The following is a 22,183-nucleotide window of genomic DNA, read 5'->3' as shown; positions in this document are numbered from 1 at the left end:
CATCCAGACTATGGATGATGCAGGAGTTTAAATGAATGGGGTGACCCTCTGAGTACTGGGAAGGAAACAAATCTAAGGCATATTATGAAGTGAAAGAATCAAGTTGCAAGATGTTACCATTTATGTAAATAAAAAAAAATTTTAAAACCACACAACAAATCTATTTTGCTTTCTGTAAATATGTATGTAGGCAAATGGGAAAAAGTCTGGAAGGATGTACACTAAATGCAGAGTAGCATTGCCTCAGGGATGAGGGAGTAGGGCACAAGGAGGGTTTTTGTTATACCTGTTACTACATTTTTATACATTAAAAATAGAATCATGGACCAGGGGTGGTGGCTCACGCCTGTAATATGAGCACTTTAAGAGGTCAAGTGGGAGGATCACTTGAGCCAAGGAGTTCAAGATCAGACTAAGCAACATAGGAAGACCCTGTCTCTACAAAAAAAATACAAAATTAGGTGGGCGTGGTGGCATGCACCTGTGGTCCCAGCTACTTGGGAGGCTGAGGTGGGAGGATCACTTGAGCCTGGGAGGTGAAGGCTGCAGTGAGATGTGATTGTGCCACTGCACTCCAGCCCGGGGACAAATTAAAACCCTGTCTCTGAAAAAAAAAAAAAAAAAAAAGAGGACAAAAAGGAATATAACCATGTATTATTTGTGTGATAGAAAATAAATTTAAATTGCCTCTTATTTTAAAGAGAGCCTACCAAATTTAATTTTTAAATAATCATAGGATTGCCATCAACAGTGGCTGATTTCGGGTATGAAGGAGAAATTTCTCAGACCTCAAAATTCTGGACCAAGAAGGATCTTACAATGCAGTTAGTTTTTTGTCAAATTTGGAGAGAATATACTCACAGTTTCTCGGTCCAAATGTATGCTTTCCATACATTTCCATCAATGTACGAAATATAGTTTCCTTGGAAATTTCTGTGAAGAAACACAGTTTATATCCTTGAATAGGTAGGACAAAAATGAACAGGATAAATAAAAGAATCATGGCAACCTTGTTGGGGATATTCAGTTACAGAAAATAACACCTGCTTTCTTATTTCCAGAGCTATCAGCTTCCCAGTTTGCACAATTCATCAAGAAACAATGCGGGGCCACTGGCACAAATGATGAGGCATCTCCTGGAAGCTTAACTTCCTATCCGTCCCATCTCTTGGACAAACAGTGCCAGTTAATTACTTTGAATGTAAGTATTTTATCCAAAAGCACTTATGTGTTTAAACAAACTCCTACAAATCAACACAAAAATGGTAAATAATTCAACAGAAAAATGGGCAAAAGCTTATCACTATCAATAAATAAGCAGAAAGAAACCCTATGCCAGGTAGCACCAAAGCTTTGCCCTCTGCTGAAACATCCTAGGCTTTTTCTTTCCACTCTTATTACAACCGACCTCATTTGGCCCCTTCACACTTTACTCCTACATTTTGTGAGACCTTTCTATTCTGTCTCCCTGAAATAAGCTTTTCCTTTTGGGCACTCTACATATGGATTCTAAAATAATCCTTTGCATGTCTACACTTGAACGTAAAGCAAAAAAAAATAATAAAATAAAATAATCCTCCTATTTTAATCATTTAATCTCTCTTGCTTGGAAACTTTCAATGGCTTTCCATACCTCACTGTGTAACTTTCAAACTCCTATAGCTGATAGTCAAGGTTTTACATAATCATATCTTCACTGTTCCCTCATCTAATTCTTTGCAGCCAGAATGGTCTACTAAATTCCAACCATACCTGTAGCCATGCCTTTGCCTAGACTGTACTCCTATTTTTTTTCTATTTAACAAATTATAGTTACTCTTTAAGACCCAAGTAAAATTTTAGCTTATCCATGTAGCTTTCCCTGATCTCCACACCTCAAGGATCACAGATTCTGGCAAATTCTAGCACCCATGGTCTGCATTATCTTTTAGTACTTAATTATATATACCTCCCTTTTTATGCCTATTCTCTTTCTTCCCTCCTATCATTTTCATGTTCTGGAGACAGTAGCATACTTGACCCTGGGTTTGACACACAACGAGTGCTACATATAGAAACCTAGGGACAACGATGAGTTCTGCACAAAACTAAAGGACTCTCAAGTAATCATGTTAACAGCCAACACTCCTACATATGCTAGGCACTGATGAAGTGTTTCATATATTCACTCACCTACATTTCACAACAATCCTATGAAATGGGAACTGGCATAACCCCCAGTTGAAAGGTGAGGAAATTGAGTCACAGAGCAGAATAACTTGCTCTGGGTCTCCAACCTAATAAACAGACCTGGGTTCAACCCCAGGCAGCCTGGCTCCGGAATCAACTCTTAACCACTTAGAGCCTCATCACTGAGATCGGGAGAGGGACAGGCTGCTGTAAAGAGGGTGAAGCAAAAATGGGAGGAGCGCGGCGGTTAAGCAATGATGTGATGGAGCTAAATAAAAATGGATGAGAAAACGAGTAAAAGGCTAGAGTAAAAGTTAAAGACTGGAGAAGGGGCCTAACATTAAAGGAGAATGAGGAGAAAGGAGAATTGACAAGCATAGGTGAAAGCAGAAAGTCAGTTGTCAGGATGGCTTGGGGAGATAAAGAAAGCCAGGAAGGCCTCCAGGAAAAGGCTGCCACGTCAGGCAGGACACAGAGGACAATTGGGGAAAGGTGATCCTTACAAGATGGTGAAGGTGCCATTGTAGGTGTTGGGCTCTGGCACAGGCACTTGGCGGAGCCTCTGCTTTGGGCTGAGATCAATACATGACAGTGTCTCATCTCCGCAGGTACAGAGCTCACATATGTTGGTGCTTGTGGAGGCCTTCTGTTCCTCTGGTGCAGTTAAAGTCTTATTTTGGGCATAACTTACAGACTGCACCAATGAATTTTGAGTAGGTTCTAGTTCAGTACGTGGAACTGTGACTTCAGTCAGTTTTCGATGCAGAGTCTGAACCTGGTCTGGATGAGCAGCTGTAGTCGTCTCCAGGGCTGTAGAATGTCCAGTCTCTGTAGTGGGCTCTGGAGTTACAGCAAGCCCCGGGTCTGGAGGCTGAGTTGAGGTCTCCTCTGTGGTTGGAGATGGTTTAACCTCTGTAGTAGGTTCTGTAGTTATGGTAAGCTCCAGGGCCAGAGGTTGAACTGTGACTTGAGTCAGGTGTGAATGCTGAGCCTGACCCTTGTCTGAAGGTGAAAGTGTCACCTCAGGGTGTTCTGGAGGAGGAGCTGTAGTCGTCAGGGTTGTTGAGGGTTCAACCTCTGTCGTGGATTCTGGAGTGCTGGTAAACCCTAGGTCCAAAGGTTGAACTGTGGCTTCAGTCAGGTGTGAATGCTGAGTCTGAACCTGGTCTGGATGTGAAAGTGTCACCTTAGGATGCTTTGGAGGAACTAGAGTCAGCTTCAGGGGTGTAGAATGTCCAACTTCCGTAGTGGGTTCTGAAGTGATGGTAAGTCCCAGGTCCAAAGGTTGAAATGTGGCTTGAGTCAGGTGTGAATGCTGAGCCTGACCTTTGCCTGAAGGTGAAAGTGTCACCTCAGGGTGTTCTGGAGGAGGAGCTGTAGTCGTCAGGGCTGTAGAAGGTTCAACCTCTGTCGTGGATTCTGGAGTGCTGGTAAACCCCAGATCCAAGGGTGGAACTGTGGCTTGAGTCAGGTGTGAATACTGAGTCTGAACCTGGTCTGGATGTGGAAGTGTCACCTTAGGATGCTCTGGAGGAACTAGAGTCTTCTTCAGGGCTGTAGAAGGTACAACCTCCGTAGTGGGTTCTGGAGTGATGGTAAGTCTCAGGTCCAAAGGTTGAACTGTGACGCTGGGTGACATTGGATGCTGAGCTTCATCCAGACCTACTGTTGGAATTGCTACCTCTTGATATACTCGAAGTTGGGGTACAACTTTCTTAGGAGGCTGAGTTGGGGTCTCCTGCATGGTTGGAGAAAGTTCAACCTCTGTCGTGGATTCTGGAGTGCTGGTAAACTCCAGGTCCAAAGGTTGAACTGTGGCTTGAGTCAGGTGTGAATACTGAGTCTGAACCTGGTCTGGATGTGGAAGTGTCACCTTAAGTTGCTTTGGAGGAACGAAAGTCATCTTCAGAGGTGTAGAATGTCCAACCTCCGTAATGGGTTCTGGAGTGATGGTAATCCCCAGGTCCAAAGGTTGAACTGTGGCTTGAGTCAGGTTTGAATGCTCTGGAGGTTGAGCTACAACTACATTAGGGAGCTCTGGAGTCTGAGCTGGGGCCTCCTGCTGGGTTAGAGAAGACTCACCCTCCTCAGCGGTCTGTGGATGCTCAGCTGCAGCCTCCTGCTGGGTTGGAGAGGGGTTCTCACTATTAACAGGTTCCGGAGATTGAACTGAAGTCTCCTGTTGAATTGCTGAAGGTCCAGCCTCTTCCAGTGACTCTGGAGGCAGAGGTGGGCCCCCGTGCTGGATGGCGAGAGGTTCTGCATCATTACCTGGCCCTGAGAGCTGAGCTGTAGCCTCCTGGAGGACTGGAGAAGTTCCCACCTCTGCACTAGGCTCTGTTGCTATGGTGAGCTGCACATCTGGAGGCTTAACAGAGACACTGGACAAATCTGAATGCTGAGTCTGATGGTGACCAGGAGGTGAAACTGTGACTTCATGATGTTCTGGAGGCTGAGCTGGGGCCTCCTGCTGGGCTGGAGAAGATGCAACCTCCCCAGAAGACTCAGAAGGCTGAGCTGGCTGCTCCTGCTCACTGGGGGAAAGTTCAGCCTCTATAGGAGGACCTGGAAGCTCAGTTGGGGCCTCCTCTTGGATTGCAGATGGCTCCATCTCTTCTGGAGGCTGAGCTGGGGTCTCCTGCTGAGTCTGAGAAGATTCAACCTCCCCAGAAGACTCCGAAGGCTGAGCTGGCTGCTCCTGCTCACTGGGGGAAAGTTCAGCCTCTATAGGAGGACCTGGAGGCTCAGTTGGGGGCTCCTGTTGGGTTGCAGAAGGTTCCGCCTCCTCTGGAAACTGAACTGGGGCCTCCTGCTGGGCTTGGGAAGATTCTGTCTCGTTTTCAGCCTCTGAAGTTATGGTAACCTCCACATCTGCAGGTTTAACTGTAATGTTGGGCAAGTTATAATGAGCTTGATCCTCACCTAGAGGCTGAACTGTCACCTCACGATTCGGTAGAGTTAGACTCTCCATAGAGGATGCTGGAGGCAGAGCTGGGGCCTCCTGCTGGGTGGAAGAAGGTTCTTCCTCCTCAGGGAGCTGTGGAAGCTGCCCTGGGGCTTCTTGCCGGAGTAAAGAGGATTGGATGCCTTCAAGTGTCTCTGGATTTTGAGTTTCCGGCTCTAGATGGAATTGAGAAAGTCCAACTTGCTCAGGGGGCCCTGGAGGCTCATCTGAGTTCACCCGGAGTTCTGGAGGCAGGCTGCCAGGATACAGTGTGTCCATACTCGAATATTCATCCTGCAAAGTCTGTTTCTCACGCTGAGGTTTGGATAATCGGTGTGGAATTCCAACAATCTCAGCAAGGCTCCAACGCTCAGCTAGATCTTTCTTCAGGTTCTTGGGCGAAACAATAAATGTGGTTGGTTTTGAAATCTTACTGTCTAGCGGAACAAGTATTTCATCTGCCTGATGACCTGCAGCCCGATCTAGATCTGCAGTTGGAACCTTACTTTTGAGGCGAGGAAGCTGAACTAGGGTCTGGTTCTGATCCCCGTCCAGCAGTGGGACCACCTCTGGGAGCCTTTCTTCCGGAGTCAGCTTGTCATTTAAATCCTGGTGTGCAGCGGAGAACTGCTCTGGCCCCAGGGGCAGCTCTTCAGCTGAATCTGTGTCCAGGAATGGAACCAAATTTTCAGTCGATTCCCGGGGTGGGGCCGACATCTGCGAGGAAGCAGAGGGCCCCAGGTAATCAAAGTCCCCGGGGTCTGCCGGGGGAGTGGGCGCATGGGGAGATTCCCATGGGAGATGGGAGGAGCGGGAAGACCGGGGCTCAGGCAGCCCCAGGGGGTTAGAAGTCGGCTGGAGCGGGTCCTTGACCCACTCCAGAGGCTGAGCCTCCTTGACTAGTAGACACAATAGTTGCCACGTGAGGAGGGGCCATGGGCCCCAGAAACGCAGCTGGGACATGATACAGGCTGGCGCCGCGCACTGAGCGGGAGCCATTCTGGCAGCCCTGAGAGGCTCCTGCCCCTTATAAGCGTGCGCCCCGCCCTGTGTTTATGACACCTTTATTTATGCCACAGATCTGTTCCATGTCACCAGGGCACTCTTATGTCACAATCCCACCCAAGCAGCCTTCCCACCCTGCCCGGCCGGAACACCCCTCCCCTCCCCTTAGTGAGGAAGGATTTGGTCCATAGACCCAGGTGGTCCCACGACTCCAGCGGCCTGCTGTGGTGTTGTGGGGTGGGGTGGTGTGGGGTGGGGGCGCGGCAGAGCTTCCCAAGGAAGAAGTGCTAGTCCAGTTCTGGTAGCCTGAATTCTTCCTCCTTCAAGGTGAAATTCGAGAATACTCTTCCTTCCAGGGAGAGCAAATGACCTGCAAAATGGGTGCCAGTTAGGGTGGCAGGCACCACGCACATGACAGTCATTTAGGCTGAACTGTCATCCTGCCTTGACTCAACACAGCCATTACCCTAGAAGTTACAGCGCCACCTTTCAGAGATCTACCCTGTGTGCACACATGGAGAAGAGGCTTAGGTTGTTAAAGTCAACATGTTAAATAATTTCCTGAAATGCGACTGTAACTAGAACACAGCTGACTTCCCCCACAGCCATTCTTACCTATTTTATTACTGTCTGGCACAATTACCAGCATGTAAACTCCAAGATGCTTCATCTTATTCCAGTGCCTAGCAGAGGCATAGGGTGCATAGTGATGGTTTTTAAATTGAAGGGGGGCCGTACACAGTGGCTCACACCCATAATCCCAGAGCTCTGGGAGGCCAAGGTGAGTGGATCACTGAGGTCAGAAGTTTGAGACCAGACTGACTAACATGGTGAAACTCCATCTGTACTAAAAATACAAAATTAGCCAGGTGTGGTGGTGCATACCTGTAATCTCAGCTACTCGGGAGGCTGAAGCAGGACAATCGCTTGAACCTGGGAGGCAGAGGTTGCAGTGAGCCGAGATCACAACATTGCATTCCAGCCTTGGCAACAGGAGAGAAACTCCGTCTCAAAAAACTAAACTAAAATTGAAGAGATTCCAAGATTCGCCTCATTTAGGCATGGATCTATTGTTATAATCAGATTCCTGAAATCAGTGCTGACTTCCTCTAATATTTCACAGGAAGCTAGACTTCTTAAAGCTTAAAGCTTCCTTGGTGGGTTTTATTTAAATTGAATTAAAATAATTATTTTACAGGGAAAAACTTCAAAACACTTCACAACTTTGGGGTGAAAGTTAAATAAAACACTGTAGCCTCAAGTTAAGTTCCCACTGAAATGATACTTTTGCTTTTTTTTTTTAATAAAGAAACATTCCATATGTAGTAAATTACTGTTTTGAGATTTAGACAATCCCTATTTAAGAGCTTTCATATGCAGTCATGCGTTGCTTGCCATGTGAGGAGCTTGAGAAATGTGTCATTGGGTGATTTCACCATTGTGCTAACATCATGGCGTATACTTATACAAACCTAGGTGGTATAACCCACAGCACACCTAGGCTATGTGGTATGGCCTACGACTCCTAGGCTACAAACCTGTACTGTTTGTTACTGTACTGAATACTAAAGGCAACTGTCACACAATGGCAGGTATTTGTGTATGTAAACCTGGAAAAGGTACAGTTAAAATACTGTATAAAAGATAAAAATGGGGGCCGGTGCAGTGGCTCACGCCTGTAATCCCAGCAGTTTGGGACACTGAGGTAGGTGGATCACCTGAGGTCAGAAGTTTGAGACCAGCCTGGCCAACATGGCAAAAAACAGTCTCTACTAAAAATACAAAAATTAGCTGAGTGTGGTGGTGCGTGCCTATAATCCTAGCTACTCAGGAGGCTGAGGTAGGAGAATTATTTGAACCCGGGAAGTGGAGGTTGCAGTAAGCTGAGATTGCACCACTGCACTCCAGCCTGGGCAACAGAGTGAGACTCCATCTCAAAAAATAATAATAATAATAATAATAAAATAAAAAAGGATAAAAATGGTATACCTGTATAGGGATAGCTCCATTATACTCTTATAGAACCACCATCATATATGTGGTCTATTGTTGACCTAAACTTCGCTTTGCAGCACACGATTGTAAATGATTCACAGAAAGATCTTCAGCAAAATATTCCACCCAAGGTACATGGGAGATACTGAGATCCAGGTAATAAGCCATATTTGAAAGGCATTATCGTTTTCAAAAGCTGTAGTACAATCAGTCTTAAGGCCACTTACATCTCCCCACATCTCTGGGATTCTGTTTGAAGGGAGTTCTAAAAAGGCCTGTGTTCAAGCAGCCCAGCTTCCCTTACTCCTGGGGCCGGGGGAGACTAACCCCTCTCCTATGTCCACAGCTGTAGTAACACAGTCCTCAGTTCTGTCTCCAAACTCCAAATAAGGGGAAAGAGCCAAGGGTCAAGACTTTAGGAAAAGCCCCAGAAATACCCTGCACTCAAAAAGCAGTTTCGGAGTTTCACATTTTCCTGAGAATGAAGGAAATTATCCTCCAAATTCTGCTGCTTATTTTGAATTATGGTTATACTGGATATGTTATCTGACCCTTGAGTTGTTTTTATTTATTTATTTATTTTCTTTCTCAAAACGGAGTCTTGCTCTGTCACCCAGACAGGAGTGCAGTGGAATGATCTCGGCTCACTGCAACCTCTGCCTCATGGGTTCAAGTGATTTTCCTGCCTCAGCTTCCCAAGTAGCGGTGATTACAGGGGCCTGCCACCACACCTGGCAAATTTTTGTATTTTTAGTAGAGACAGGGTTTCACCATGTTGGCCGGGCTGGTCTTGAACTCCTGACCTCATGATCCGCCCACCTCTGCCTCCCAAAGTGCCAGGATTACAGGTGTGAGCCACCGCGCCCAGCCTGTTTGTTTTTTGAGATGGAGTTTCACTCTTGTTGCCCAGGCTGGAGTGCAATGGCGTGATCTCGACTCACTGCAACCTCCGCTTCCCGGGTTCAAGCGATTCTCCTGCCTCAGCCTCCTGAGTAGCTGGGATTATATGCATGCGCCACCATTTCTCCATGTTGGTTAGGCTGGTCTTGAACTCCCGACCTCAGGTGATCCTCCCGCCTTGGCCTCCCAAAGCACTGACATTACAGGTGTGAGCCACTGCACCCGGCCCTGTTACTCCTGAGTTTTTATCTCCACATACTTGAATTAAACCGTGTAGTTCTTCTTCCCATCTGACATCTACAATCTCTTCACTGGGTCTGTATGCCACAACTATTTTACTACTTTCTGAAATAAAGTTAGCAAAGATCAATTCAGAATCTTTTTCATTCTAAAATGTCCCGCATATAATGGTAGCAGCCCACAATGAGACATTCTTTTGGTTTCTAAAAGCAGAAAATAAGAGCATTTTCCTGGGTTTCCTCATCTCCTCATCATGCACTTCGATTTTTTTTTCTTTCTTCTTTTTTTTTTTTCTTTCTTTGGAGACAGGGTCTCACTCTGTCACCCAGGCTGGAGTACAGTGGCACTATTGTAGCTCACTGTAGCCTGGAATTCCTGGGCTCAAGTCATCCTCCTGCTTCATCCTCCAGAATATCAGGGACTACACCACTGTGCCCAGCTAATTCTCTTTTTTAGAGACATGATCCCACTTTGTTTTCCAGGCTGGTCTCGAACTCCTGGCTTGAAGTGATCCTTCTGTCTTGGCCTCCCAGAGTACTGAGATTTCAGGTGTGAGTCACCATGTCCAGTCTCACACCTCAGTTTTTAACATATGTGTGAAATATTAACTGTTTTTGGGTCAAAGTACTTTACGATGTTACAGATAGGAACTAAGGAATAATAACATAGGAAATAAGAAATGTGGAAACAAAAATGTTGAATCGCAATATGATTAAATGGTAAGGCATCAGGTGGGGGGCTGAAGTAAGTTCAAATCCAAAACAGAGACCACGGGGCTAGTAGACACTTCACGTTAGAAGCACAGCTAGGTGTCTACTCCCTGAGAACCAAAATGCCACCAGATACAATGAACAAACCCTCAGAGAGAGAGAACATTCGAACATTTTATGGGAAGAAAATGGCCCACGTACTCTATAGACAATACAATTTCCTTCAAGGAAAACTACAGCTATAAGGGCTTTTGGTCTAAGAAGTTTTGAGTGTGTGCAAAGGATACCTCTGCATACTAGGGAGAGGGGGACAACCCACACATTTAGCTTCGTTATTAAAGGTTGTTACTCAGACTTGACAGTTGATAACCAAGGAAGTAACACTTCCACTAGAAGGGCTGCCCAGGTTGGAAAGCTGAGAGCAATCATGGCCACCTCTTACAAGCAAATAAAAGTCTGTAGTAACTTAATCAGGATCTCTCAGTCTCTAATCCTTCAGGGCTGTGAAGCAGAAGAGCAACTCCGTTCAGGGACTCTTTGCTAAACACCATGTTTCCTTCGGGCACAGGCTATGACATCTGCACCACTGTAGAACGGAACAGGGAATACAAGCAATGCCATACAACAGCACGACCACTTCCAAGGCTCACAGCAAAGCAGCTGATTATTGTATAAGAATCATATTTGGCCAATATGTCAGTGCCAGAAATGAAAGCGGGAAGAGAATTCTCGATTCAGAAAACATAATCTAATAAACTCTTCAGCTGAGAGTGTATTTATTCAGAGAGAAAACAGCAATGACAATAACAGCATATTCTATCTGCTTACCTTGTAAGTACAGTTCTGAGTTTTGACATTTGTCATCTCATTTTGTCTTACAATATCCCCCAGAAGCTTGACTGGCTTACTAACCCCAGTTTGCAGATAAAGATTGCAGCTTAGAGATATTAAATATCTTCAAATCTCTCTGGCCATAAGATCTAAAATTGCATTAAAAAATCTAAGAGACAGAGTTAGGACTCAAATCCATGTGTCCGAGGCTTATAATCACTATTCTGTATGATGGGCATGCAATTAAAGTAGACCTGCCTCAAACATTTTCTGTATGAACTGAGGCAAGTCCTTTCACATCTATAAACTAGGGACAATATTTGCTGTCATTTTTCCTACAAATGTCACAAAGAACAAATTTGAGCCTGTTGCTGTGAAATAATTTAGCAAATGAAAGCATACTAGGGAGTATTTTATCCATCGATATTTTTATCCATTGATATTTTTATCCAATTAACTTTTCAAAATGCATTTATGTGCTCATTGAAACTGAAGTACTTCAATGACGATTGAGAAAGTTTTACCTAGAACCATAATCAACAGTCTCTGGAATGCATCTGACACAGCCTTCTGAATAGCAATCTGGACTATCTTCCTTTTCATAAAGAATGACAACGGTCTTAAATCCAACCAAAACAAATAGATTTAAGATGCCTATCTGAGTGATAATTGCTACATGTTTAAAAAATAAAAATGCATCCACATTCTTAGCTCATAATCTTCGTGATTAAAGGCAGACAGCACAAGGGTATGGCTGAATGGCTCTGTTACAGGTACATCCTGGCAGAGCCCATTTTTACTGCCTCCATCTAGTTGGGAAGTTCCTGAAGTACTAGAGGCAGATACAAGCCAGGAACCTGGCACATGCTCACATCACCCAGAGCTTTCAGATTCATCAGTTAAGGCTACACTCCTACAGACCCCACCCTCCTATGCATCAAGGGCTGGAATCACTCACCGAAAAAAGTTTTATTGGCTAGACACGATGACCCATGCCTGTAATCCCAGCACTTTAGGAGGCCAAGGCAGGTGGAGGCCAGGGGTTCAAGAACAGCCTGGCCAACGTGGTGAAACCCCATCTCTACTAAAAATACAAAATTAGCCAAGTGTGGTGGCACACACCTGTGATCCCAGCTACTTGGGAGTCTCAGGCACAAGAATAGCTTGAACTGGGAGGCAGAGGTTGCAGTGAGCCAAGATCATTCTACTGCACTCCAGCCTGGGCGACAAAGTAAGACTATTCTCAAAAAGAGGCCGGGCACAGTGGCTCACATCTGTAATCCCAGTACTTTGAGAGGCCAAGATGGGCAGATCACTTGAGGTCAGGAGTTTGAGACCAGCCTGGGCAACATGGTGAAACCCTGTCTCTACTAAAAATTTTTTTTAAAATTAAAAAAAAAACAACAACTAAAAATTGGCTGTGTGTGGTGGTAGGCAGGAGGCAGGCGAACTGCTTGAACCTCAGAGGTGGAGGTTGCAGTGAGCCAAGATCATACCGGTGCATTCCATCCTGGGTGACAGAGTCAGACTCCATCTCAAAAAAAATAAATAAATAAAAAACAAAAGAAGAAAAACACATAAGCACAGACTAGGGAAGGTTTAAAAACAAACAGATGCTGAGAGTATAATCTGGTTCAGTCTTCTAAATGGCACAGACTGTAACCCAACAATCCAGTCCCACTCCTAGAAACCTACTCCACAGAAACACCAGCTTAAGTGACTAAAGATACTTCTCTAGCACATTTAGGACAGCGCTGTCTGTAACAGCAAAAAGGGCCTGAATTCTAGGCAAATAGATATCAGCAAATGCAGTTATGTGTTAATAAAGAAGGGGGCACTTCATGTCTTTACCTTACAGAGGGTCCTAACCTTCTGAGCATGTAAATTTGTGACCCTTGCCATAAACAATCTCCACTGTTAGGTTTCTTCCGACACAGAGAAGATTCACAACTCATGCCATTAAGGCAGTAAAGGACAACCAGCATACCTGGAAGAAGGTAATCTTCCCAGTTTACAGAGGATCAGAGATCCAATGCATTTCACCTGGATAATTCAGACTCAAAAGTTCAAATACGTATCTGAAATTACAGCAAAGTCACTTTAAAACTTTTTATTCTTTGCACAGCACTTTGAAAGCACAGTACAGTCATAAGGTGGAGACATGAGTAACTTACTGAATGAGACTTTCAGAAGTGTGTGAAATAATTTTGATGTCTACAAAAACACGGAAAAGTGCACTTTCTTTCTGTCTACTTGTTCTCTTGATTACTGTGAGAAGAGTGTTGAAGTCTACAATATTGTTAAGGATGTGTCTGGTTCTCCTTGGAGTTCTGAGTCCTCATGTATTTTGAGGCTCTGTTATTAAGTTCATAAACCTTTAGGAAGGATTGTTTTAGGATGGGCTAAGATGTTATTCACTGTTTTAAGTGTTGGACCACTTCTTGGTCCGGGGACAAAATAAATTCCACACAGATTAATATATGCATTTCTGAAATACTTTTTAACGTCTATAAATAAAATATACACACAGACCTCAAAAGAGGCACTATGAACATTCTGAAATCGAGCAGGAAGCCATATTTCTAGTAAAATACATAAACTGCACCTACTGAATGTTGACATTGGGTATGAATCACATGGCCATGCCGTTTCCCAAGTGTGTGAATTACAGAACATATCCATGAGTAGAGAGGAGTCTAAGCATAACTTTCTTAGCAAATCTCTTTCTTAGCGTTCCATAGATAATTTGGCCGAGACTCCTGAGAAAGAGGTTTTATATAGGAGAATCCAGACACACTAGGACATACTAACATCTCACAATTCAGTTTGTGTATCAACATTTACACTTTTATAACACTGAAATTCTCTTTGAGTTATCAAATTTAATTTCTCAACCAAAAGTCTCTGAATCCTAATCCTTCCTTCCCTTCTGGCCTATATATATGACTCTTAGCTTAATTTTACCAGGACTGTGGCAGATTTTCTAATTATGTGTTAACTGCCTGCCTCTTCACCCTACCACAAAGAACAACAAATAATGGAAAGTCAACTCACACATGACCCCAAATCTTATTGCAGAAATGCGGTACCATCACATACACAAATAATGCAGGGCCCAGAGTCTCCACAAAGGAGGACCTCACTCAGCCAGATCGCTGGGGCTACCCAAGCTGTGCAGGATTTAGGGCAAATACAAGGCTAGAAAAAAAAGAGATGTTAGGTAAATTCTCACTAGTCTAACAGAGGCAGACTGCCTACAATGAGTCCAGGGGAACTTTCTGCAATGATGTGAAATGCCCCAAATGCTCTACATTTGTGTGGTGCAATACACGTGAATACAGAGCACTTGAAATGAACGTATAATAGCTGGTGCCACTGGAGAAACTGAAGTTTTCATTTTACTTAATTTTTTTTTTTAAGAGATGGGTTCTCACCCTGTCATCCAGGCTGGAGTGTGGTGGCACAGTTCATAGATGACTAGAGCCTCAAATTCCTGGCCTCAAGCAATCCTCCCACCTCAGCCTCCCAAATAGGTAGGACTACAGGCACGCCATCCTATGCCCAACTATTTTAATTCTTTTGTGAAAACAGGGTTTTTACAAAACCTTGTTGCTCAGGCTCACCTTGAACTGCTGCCTCAAGTGATTTCCCACCTCAGCCTCCCAAAGTATTGAGACTACAGGTGTGAGCCACCAGGCCTGGCCTAGTTTCAATTAATTTAACTCTCCACATGTGGCTAGCAGCTACCATACTGGACAGTACAGAGGGTGAAAACAATCCTCAGGCTTTGACTCAACATTCAGTTCCACAATTACCTGTGCTGCCTACTGCATTCAAGAGATTTAACCAGGCACTACAGAGACTGAATGGGACATTCCCTGCCCAAAGTAGGGTGTAATGAAGGAAGGGCCAGATCATTAACAGGCCATTTCAGTTCCACGTCTTAACAGATAAAGATATAGATACAGAGGTTAAATAAGTAAGAGGATAAAACAATCCTTCCTAAAGGTATATGGACTTTAGGAAGAAGCCTCAAAATACATGAATACAGAGCCTCAAAATACATGAAGATTGCGAGAACTTCAAGGAGAAACAGACAAATCCTTCATAATAGCTGTCGACTTCAACACTTCTCTCAGTGATCAACAGAACAAGTAGAAAGACAGATCTTAATAACACTATCAACAAACTTGACCTAACTGATATTCATGCAATACTCCACCTAACAAAAGCAGAATACAAAATTCTTTTCAACTACATATGGAACATTCCTTAGACTGATAAAATTTTGGGGTACAAAACAAACCTCTAAAAATGTTTTGCAAAATTAAAGTCATACAAAGTATGCTCTCTGAACAAAATGAAATGAAATTAGAAATCAGTAACAGAAAGATATCTAAAAAATCCCCAAATATTTGGAAACTGAAATAATTAATGCACATGGTCCTGGAGGTTAAGGGGGTGGGAACCAAAGGAACTCAGCCCCACCTGGGGGTACAGGGAATGGTGATCAGAGACGGCAGGCTGGAGAAGGTGATGGATGGGTGACTAGGAGTTATGTGTGTGGGAACTACAAAGAAATCTAGATCAATTTGAGATGAAGAGAAGAAATAAGGAGTGAATAAGGAAAAGAGAAATAAGAGAGATGTAAAAAGTAAAGGTTCCTCTCCAAAGACTTTCCTCCCTAATTAGGAATAAATAGTAACTTCTCTTAGAAGCAAAATTTATTCAAAGACCTGTGCTAACATTCTTAAATATCTGCTAGCCATAATAAAGAAATAAATGTGCTTTATGTTCTTAGCTCCCACAATGTAGCCTAAATATTTGCCCTGGCTTGCTTATACTGGTCCAAGCAAGCATTAGGTCATAGCCTGTTCCTCTTCCTTATTTAAAAGTGTTTTTACCTTTCTCATCATTCCACAAGTTACTTCCTCCTTCCTTTGTTTCCCTCTACCTTTGCCTCTTTTAAAAAGTTCTAAGTTACTAAGTTACCTTTGCCCCTTTTAAAAAGTTCTAAGTTACTAGCCGATCGGGACAAATACAGAATGTGAGGTCCCGTTCCAGCCAATGGAAACAGGACACAGCAGTAGGGTAGACGTGTCAGGTTATAAATGACCCTGTCTTCTTTGTTCAGTGTACTCTTGTGGCAAAACTGCTGGCGAGTGTACCCTTTCTACAGGAAGTAAAAATGGCCTTACTAAATAAATTAATGTTCACGTGCTATTTCTTTATGGCACCGGGGAACAAACATTTCAAACAGGAGATTCAGAAGTCAGTTCATCCTTGACTCCTTTTCTCCCCCTCACCACATCCCAGCCTAACCAATCTATCATTAAGGATTCATTCTAACTGCTGAATTATTTTCTGCCAGGTGCAGTGGCTCACACCTGTAATCCCAGCACTTTGGGAGGCCAAGGCAGGTGGATCACTTGAGGTCAGAAGTTCGAGACCAGCCTGGCCAACACGGTGAAACCCCCTTCTACTAAAAATACAAAAATTAGCCAAGCATGGTGGCACACACCTGTAGTCCCAGCTATTCAGGAGACTGAGGCAGGAGAATCGCTTGAACCCAGGAGGCAGAGGTTGCAGTGAGCCATGGTCATGCCACTGTACTCTGGCCTGGGTGACAGAGTGAGACTGTGTCAAAAAAAAAAAAAAAATTAAAATTGAATTTGCAATAATCCAGCAAATAATCCTAGTTATATACCTAAGAGAAATGAAAACATATGTATAGATAAAAACATGCACACAAATGTACTCAGCAGCATTATTCATAATAGCCAGAAAGTGGAAACAGTTCAGATGTTCATGAACTTATGAAATGGATAAGCAAAACATGGTCTCTGGGCACAGAGGTGTGTGCCTGTAACCCTAGCTACTCTGGAGGCTGGAAGGCTGAGGCAGGAAGCCTGAGCCCAGGAGTTTGAGCACTGCAAGACCCTGTCTCCATGAGGAAAAAAAAAAAAAAAGTGGTATAGCCATACAATGAAGTGTTATTCAAATATAGTACTGAAACATGCTACGATATGCATAAACCTTGAAAACATTAGGCTAAATGACAGAAGCCATACATTATATGGTTCCACTTAATAAGAAATGTCCATAAGAGGCAAATCAACAGAGAATGAAAGTAGATTAGTGGCTGCCAGGGGGTGAGCAGGAGGGAGGTGAAGAACAGGGAGTGACTGCTATAGGTATGGGCTTCTTTTGCAGGGGCATAAAAACTTGCTGGAATTAGGTAGTGTTAATGGTTGCACAACTCTGTCAATAAGCTAAAAAAAACACTAAAGTATATACTTTACAAGGGTACATTTTACAATATGTAAATTACATCTCCATGAAGCTGTTACCTTTTAAAAATTGAATTTTCATAAATATTGCTTGAAAATCATTCAGCAATTTAAAAGATGTTCAATAAATGTTAACTATTACTGTCAATGTTTTTAAAATGTGACAATAGCAAAATAATATTTGAATATATCTAGAAAAATATAAAAAATTTAGATATATACCAGCAGACAAAACAATTAAAACATTATAATTATATTTAATTATGTGCATTTTAATTCTTTCTATATGGTCACTTTCAATCTTTTAAAGTGCATTTTAATGTGTAAATTTTTTTTTTTAAGTTAAGAAACATGCTGCCTCCCATGCTTATCTTGTTAAAGAACCAAAAGCATGAAAAAAATTAGAGGCCGGGCGCGGTGGCTCCTGCCTATAATCCCAGCGCTTCGGGAAGCCGAGGCAGGTGGATCACTAGGTCAGGAGTTCAAGAGCCACCTGGTCAATATGGTAAAACCCTGTCTCTGTTAAAAAGTACAAAAATTAGCCAGGTGTGGTGGTAGGCGCTTGTAGTACCAGCCACTCAGAGGGCTGAGGCAGGAGAATCACTTGAACCCGGGAGGCGGAGGTTGCAGTGAGCTGAGATTGTGTCACTACACTCCAGCCTTGGCGACAGAGTGAGACTCCATCTCAAAAGAAAAAAAAAAATTAGAATAATTAGTGTCAGTGTTAAGCTAGTGCTGAGATCATAGCCACTGTCAACAGGCACTCAAAGAAAAGGAAGAACAAGGTGCGCAACAGGACTCAGGGAAGATCTCCCAGGAGGAGGGATTCAAGCCTGGCTAAGGAGCAGGAAGAGAAAAGGGCATCAGCTAGGATTTGCTCCTGGGTTACCCAGATTACCACTTGCCCACCATGACTACCACTCTCTCACCCCCATGTCTCCACCATTACGGGTCTTTAGTCAAAGAGAAGACACGGGGTCTTGAGGGCTGAGGAGAGGAGGACCTAACAGAAGAGACCAGAGCTCCTGGTCTTAACATCCCCAGTCCTGTTATACACGTTTCAATACAAACTTCCAAACACGCCCCTGGGTGAGCACAATAGAAAAGCACAAACTGGCCGGGCGCGGTGGCTCACGCCTGTAATCCCAGCACTTAGGGAGGCCAAGGTGGGCGGATCAGGTGAGGTCCGAAGTTTGAGACCAGCCTGACCAACATGGAGAAACCCCATCTCTACTAGAAATACAAAATTAGTCGGGCATGGTGGCACATGCCTGTCATCCCAGCTACTCCGGAGGCTGAGGCAGAAGAATGGCTTGAACCCGGGAGGCGGAGGTTGCGGTGAGCCGAGATCTCGCCATTGCACTCCAGCCTGGGCAACAAGAGCGAAACTCCGCCTCGGAAAAAAAAAGAAAAAGAAAAAAGGCCAGGCACAGTGGCTCACGCCTGTAATCCCAGCACTCTGGGAGGCCGAGGTGGGCAGATAACATGGTCAGGAGATCAAGACCATCCGGGCTAACATGGTGAAACCCCGTCTCTACTAAAAATACAAAAAAAAAATATTAGCCAGGCATGGTGGCAGGGCCTATAGTCCCAGCTACTCGGGAGGCTGAGGCAGAAGAATGGCGTGAACCCGGAAGGCGGAGCTTGCAGTGAGCCGAGATCGTGCCACTGTACTCCAGCCTCCACCACAGGGCGAGACTCCGTCTTAAAAAAAAAAAAAAGAAAGAAAGAAAAGCAAAGCACGAACTGTATGCAAGACTATTTATTACTGCATAACTAGGACACGCCTCTCGACTACTCACAAATCATGTTGCCCAACTTTTTCAAAACCCTTTTGGCTCTCATTTTAATTCTCATGTTTAACCTCTTGAGGTACTGATACCTGAAAACAGATGTCATTAATTTCCCTTATAATCTTGACCTCCCTATTGTTACTGAAAGTACTATCATTCTTAGGGAGAAACAGGTGATGCATTCCTCTCTCTACACTCTATGTGTCAAGGCCTGAAGAACTCTAAAGTACCTCCTGGACTGATCTTCCATTCAGAACTACAAAACCCACCAGCTATCTTGTCCTTGTCAATCCATCCTGCAGAACAGAAGCTATGCTAAACTTCGTGGCATGCCCCTGAAATTACACCCCACTCTTTCAAGATCTTCCGATCATCCCATACCCAAAATTAAACAGATATGAAATAGATTTGAGAGAGAGCTTCAGGCCACTGCCCCAGTAATTCTCTCAATTTGGGAGAAAGGGCTACACCAGTGGTTCAACAGCAACTCTGTGATTTGATGTGGTTCTGTTTCATGTTTGCGTATGGTGCTGCTGGGAATACAGCATATCCCCTCGGGGTGTTCAGGAGGGAAAAGGTCTGAGGATCACAGTCTAGCCCCATCCTTATTCTACAGATGAGGGGGAAAGTACAGTTGCTATAGCCTGATCCTCTAGGTACTGCCCAACACAGCATACAAGGAAGCATTCGTTTATTTCCTATTCACATACTCAGGCTCTTGTTAAACCGAGTTACTTGAGACTGTCCACACTTTACTATCAGTGCCTACCACTCCCTCCCGCTCCCTCCCTCCATCTGCCTGTCCTTACTCTCCACAAGCCCATCCAGGAAGCCTATACCCACACCAATCCCCTTAAACAGGGTATATAATCTCGCCTTCCTTTAAATGCCCACTGTACTTTGTACCTCGCCTGTAGCAATCAGAAATTATACTGAAAAGATATTAAGTTGACACTGGTGGAAAAATATTGTCAAACCAGTGAGAAATTCTATTTGAGGTAAATCTATGGTTCACTCATGGCATCTCTGCCACTGATCTCCACCGTCACAATCCTTAGAGGACATAAATCACTAACTCTCCCAGGATAACACCAGGGCTTTTGTTTTATGAAGTCATTAGAGGTTCCAAGTTTTAAAATTCCAGGTAAGTATTCTCAGAAGTCTCACACAAGACTGAGACTGAAACACAAGAACAATTCTGTTTTACATATAATTTCTTAAAGTTAGCAAATGCTTAATTTCAAAGTGCTGTCAGAACTTTACCAAATGGCTATTGAAAACACTTCCTATACAATCCTTCTCATCATATTGGCAACGTCATAAAACCTACAGGCTGAAATAATCCTAAATTTTAAAAGTCAAAATAAATTAATCAAAGCATTATTCAGCCATATGCCTTCAGCTTAAGCAAAACTAGGTGATTTCAATTTTATACTAAAAAGTTGTCATCCTTGAATTTTTTCCATAAAAGGAAAACAATCTTCAATAAATAAACCTTTCATGACTTTAGTAATATCAACTAATGTCTTTGTAGTAAGTTATATTAACCACAAAATACTGAGTTATTTCTTATATTAGGAGTGAGTTATTTCTCATGTTAGGAATGTCACATGTCAGTAATTTAGCCAAGGCTGTAAACTATAAAAATTAATCAAATTACTCTAAATTGCCAATAAAGTAAATTCCTCTTTCAGCCTTCGCAGTACAACAGGATTCAAATTCATCAGTCATACTTTTTAATGTGTTAAAATTTTTTCTAAAATTTTTTTCTTCCATCTACACATTTACCTGACAGCCCTCCACCCAGGAAGTACAGACTATAAAACCAATGAAACTAGTACTGAGCCTAAACAACTCACTGTCACGCGCTGTTACTCATTCGAGACAAGTGGGCATGTTCTAAAAGTTTAGAACTCAAAATGACATTCATATCCGGGGGAGGAGGGGTCGAGGGGAGGCAACTTAGAGGGCGGGTCAATAGGTGCAGCAATCCACCATGGGACACGTACACCTATGGAACAAACCTGAACGTTCTGCACATGTACCCCCTTTTGTTTTTAGAAGAAATAAGGAAAAAAAAGGTCACATCCATTTTACCATAATCTTAACAAATAATGTGCTGCAAAAGGTAAAAACATCTGAATTAATATCACAGCCAACAAACGACAATGCCTGGCAAGCAATATGAAATAGCAACTCAAAAACAAAGTAACTCTTGCAATGAAAAACATGCACTGGGCTGGGCGAGGTGACTCACGCCTGTAATCCTAGCACTTTGGAGACCGAGGCAGGCAGATTGCCTGAGTTCAGGAGTTCGAGAACAGCCTGGGCAACATGGTGAAACTCTGTCTCTACTAAAATACAAAAAATTAGCTGGGTGTGGCAGCGTGCACCTGTAGTCCCAGCTACTCGGGAGGAGGCAGGAGAACTGGTTGAATCCAGGAGGCAGAGGTTGCAGTGAGCCAAGATCATGCGAGCCATTGTACTCCAACCTGGGCGACAGAGCAAGACTCTGTCTCAAAAAAATAAATAAATAATAAAATAAAAACATTCACTGATCAAATTGTCCATCAAAACCCAATTAGAAAAGAACAACAACAACAACAAAAAAAAAAAACAATTAGGACAATTTTTAGTTTCCTAAATCCAAAATATTTAGGGGTTATGACACCCGCTGTAGAATTATCAAAACTTCATCTATTACAAGTTCTCATCTACTAACAATAATTTATCCAACCAACCTTTGATGAGCAGCGGCTATGAGCGAAACACTGTTACAGGAGCTGCAGGGGAATAAGCTCAATACTGTCTCTACAGAGTTAATCATTTCAAATACGGACAGGACAAGTAGACACACAGTAGGCTCCAAGTGTCATTAAAAAAAAACAAAATAGGGCCGGGCGCAGTGGCTCAAGCCTGTAATCCCAGCACTTTGGGTGGCCAAGGTAGACAGATCAATCCACCTGAGGTCGGGAGTTCGAGACCAGCCTGACCAATGTGGAGAAACCAGGTCTCTACTAAAAACACAAAATTAGCCAGGCGTGGTGGCGCATGCCTATAATCCCAGCTACTCGGGAGGGTGAGGCAGGAGAACTGCTTGAACTTGGGAGGCGGAGGTTGCAGTGAGCCGAGATCGTACCATTGCACTCCAGCCTGGGCACCAAGAGCAAAACTCCTCCAAAAAAAGAAAAACAAAATGTCACAAAAGTATCAAAAGTAAACACATTTTTTTAAAGGACCCCTAGCTACAAATTGTAATTTAAGTCAGCATAGGCACAACCATCAATCCTAAATATTACTTGCGAG

The 22,183-nt window shown here is 43.5% G+C and overlaps 1 protein-coding gene across 37 annotated transcripts in view; it reads right to left on the bottom strand.

The window, feature by feature from the left end:
• LOC126938910 (leucine-rich repeat-containing protein 37A2-like) overlaps positions 1–22,183 on the bottom strand; it is a 197,904-nt gene that overhangs the window by 36,443 nt on the left and 139,278 nt on the right. For 5 of the 37 annotated variants that reach the window (XM_050763646.1, XM_050763620.1, XM_050763629.1 and 2 more), the window contains exon 2: positions 862–933. The exons of 26 other annotated variants lie outside the window; for them this stretch is intronic. Coding sequence is in view for 9 of the 11 variants with exons in the window: in XM_050763620.1 (XP_050619577.1) it covers positions 862–933 (72 nt within the window). In the remaining 2 variants the exon portion in view is untranslated. Of the gene's footprint in view, positions 1–861; positions 934–2,672; positions 3,311–3,475; positions 4,735–4,831; positions 8,088–22,183 lie in introns of those variants that run through there. 6 more of the 37 variants (XM_050763615.1, XM_050763627.1, XM_050763633.1 and 3 more) reach the window with 4 other exon arrangements.

Source organism: Macaca thibetana, chromosome 16 (genome assembly GCF_024542745.1).
Source record: "Macaca thibetana thibetana isolate TM-01 chromosome 16, ASM2454274v1, whole genome shotgun sequence".
In the NCBI taxonomy this organism is placed as follows: Eukaryota; Metazoa; Chordata; class Mammalia; order Primates; family Cercopithecidae; genus Macaca; species Macaca thibetana.
The sequence above is the reverse complement of the archived record's forward strand: the minus strand, read 5'-3'. Positions and strand labels throughout refer to the sequence as shown.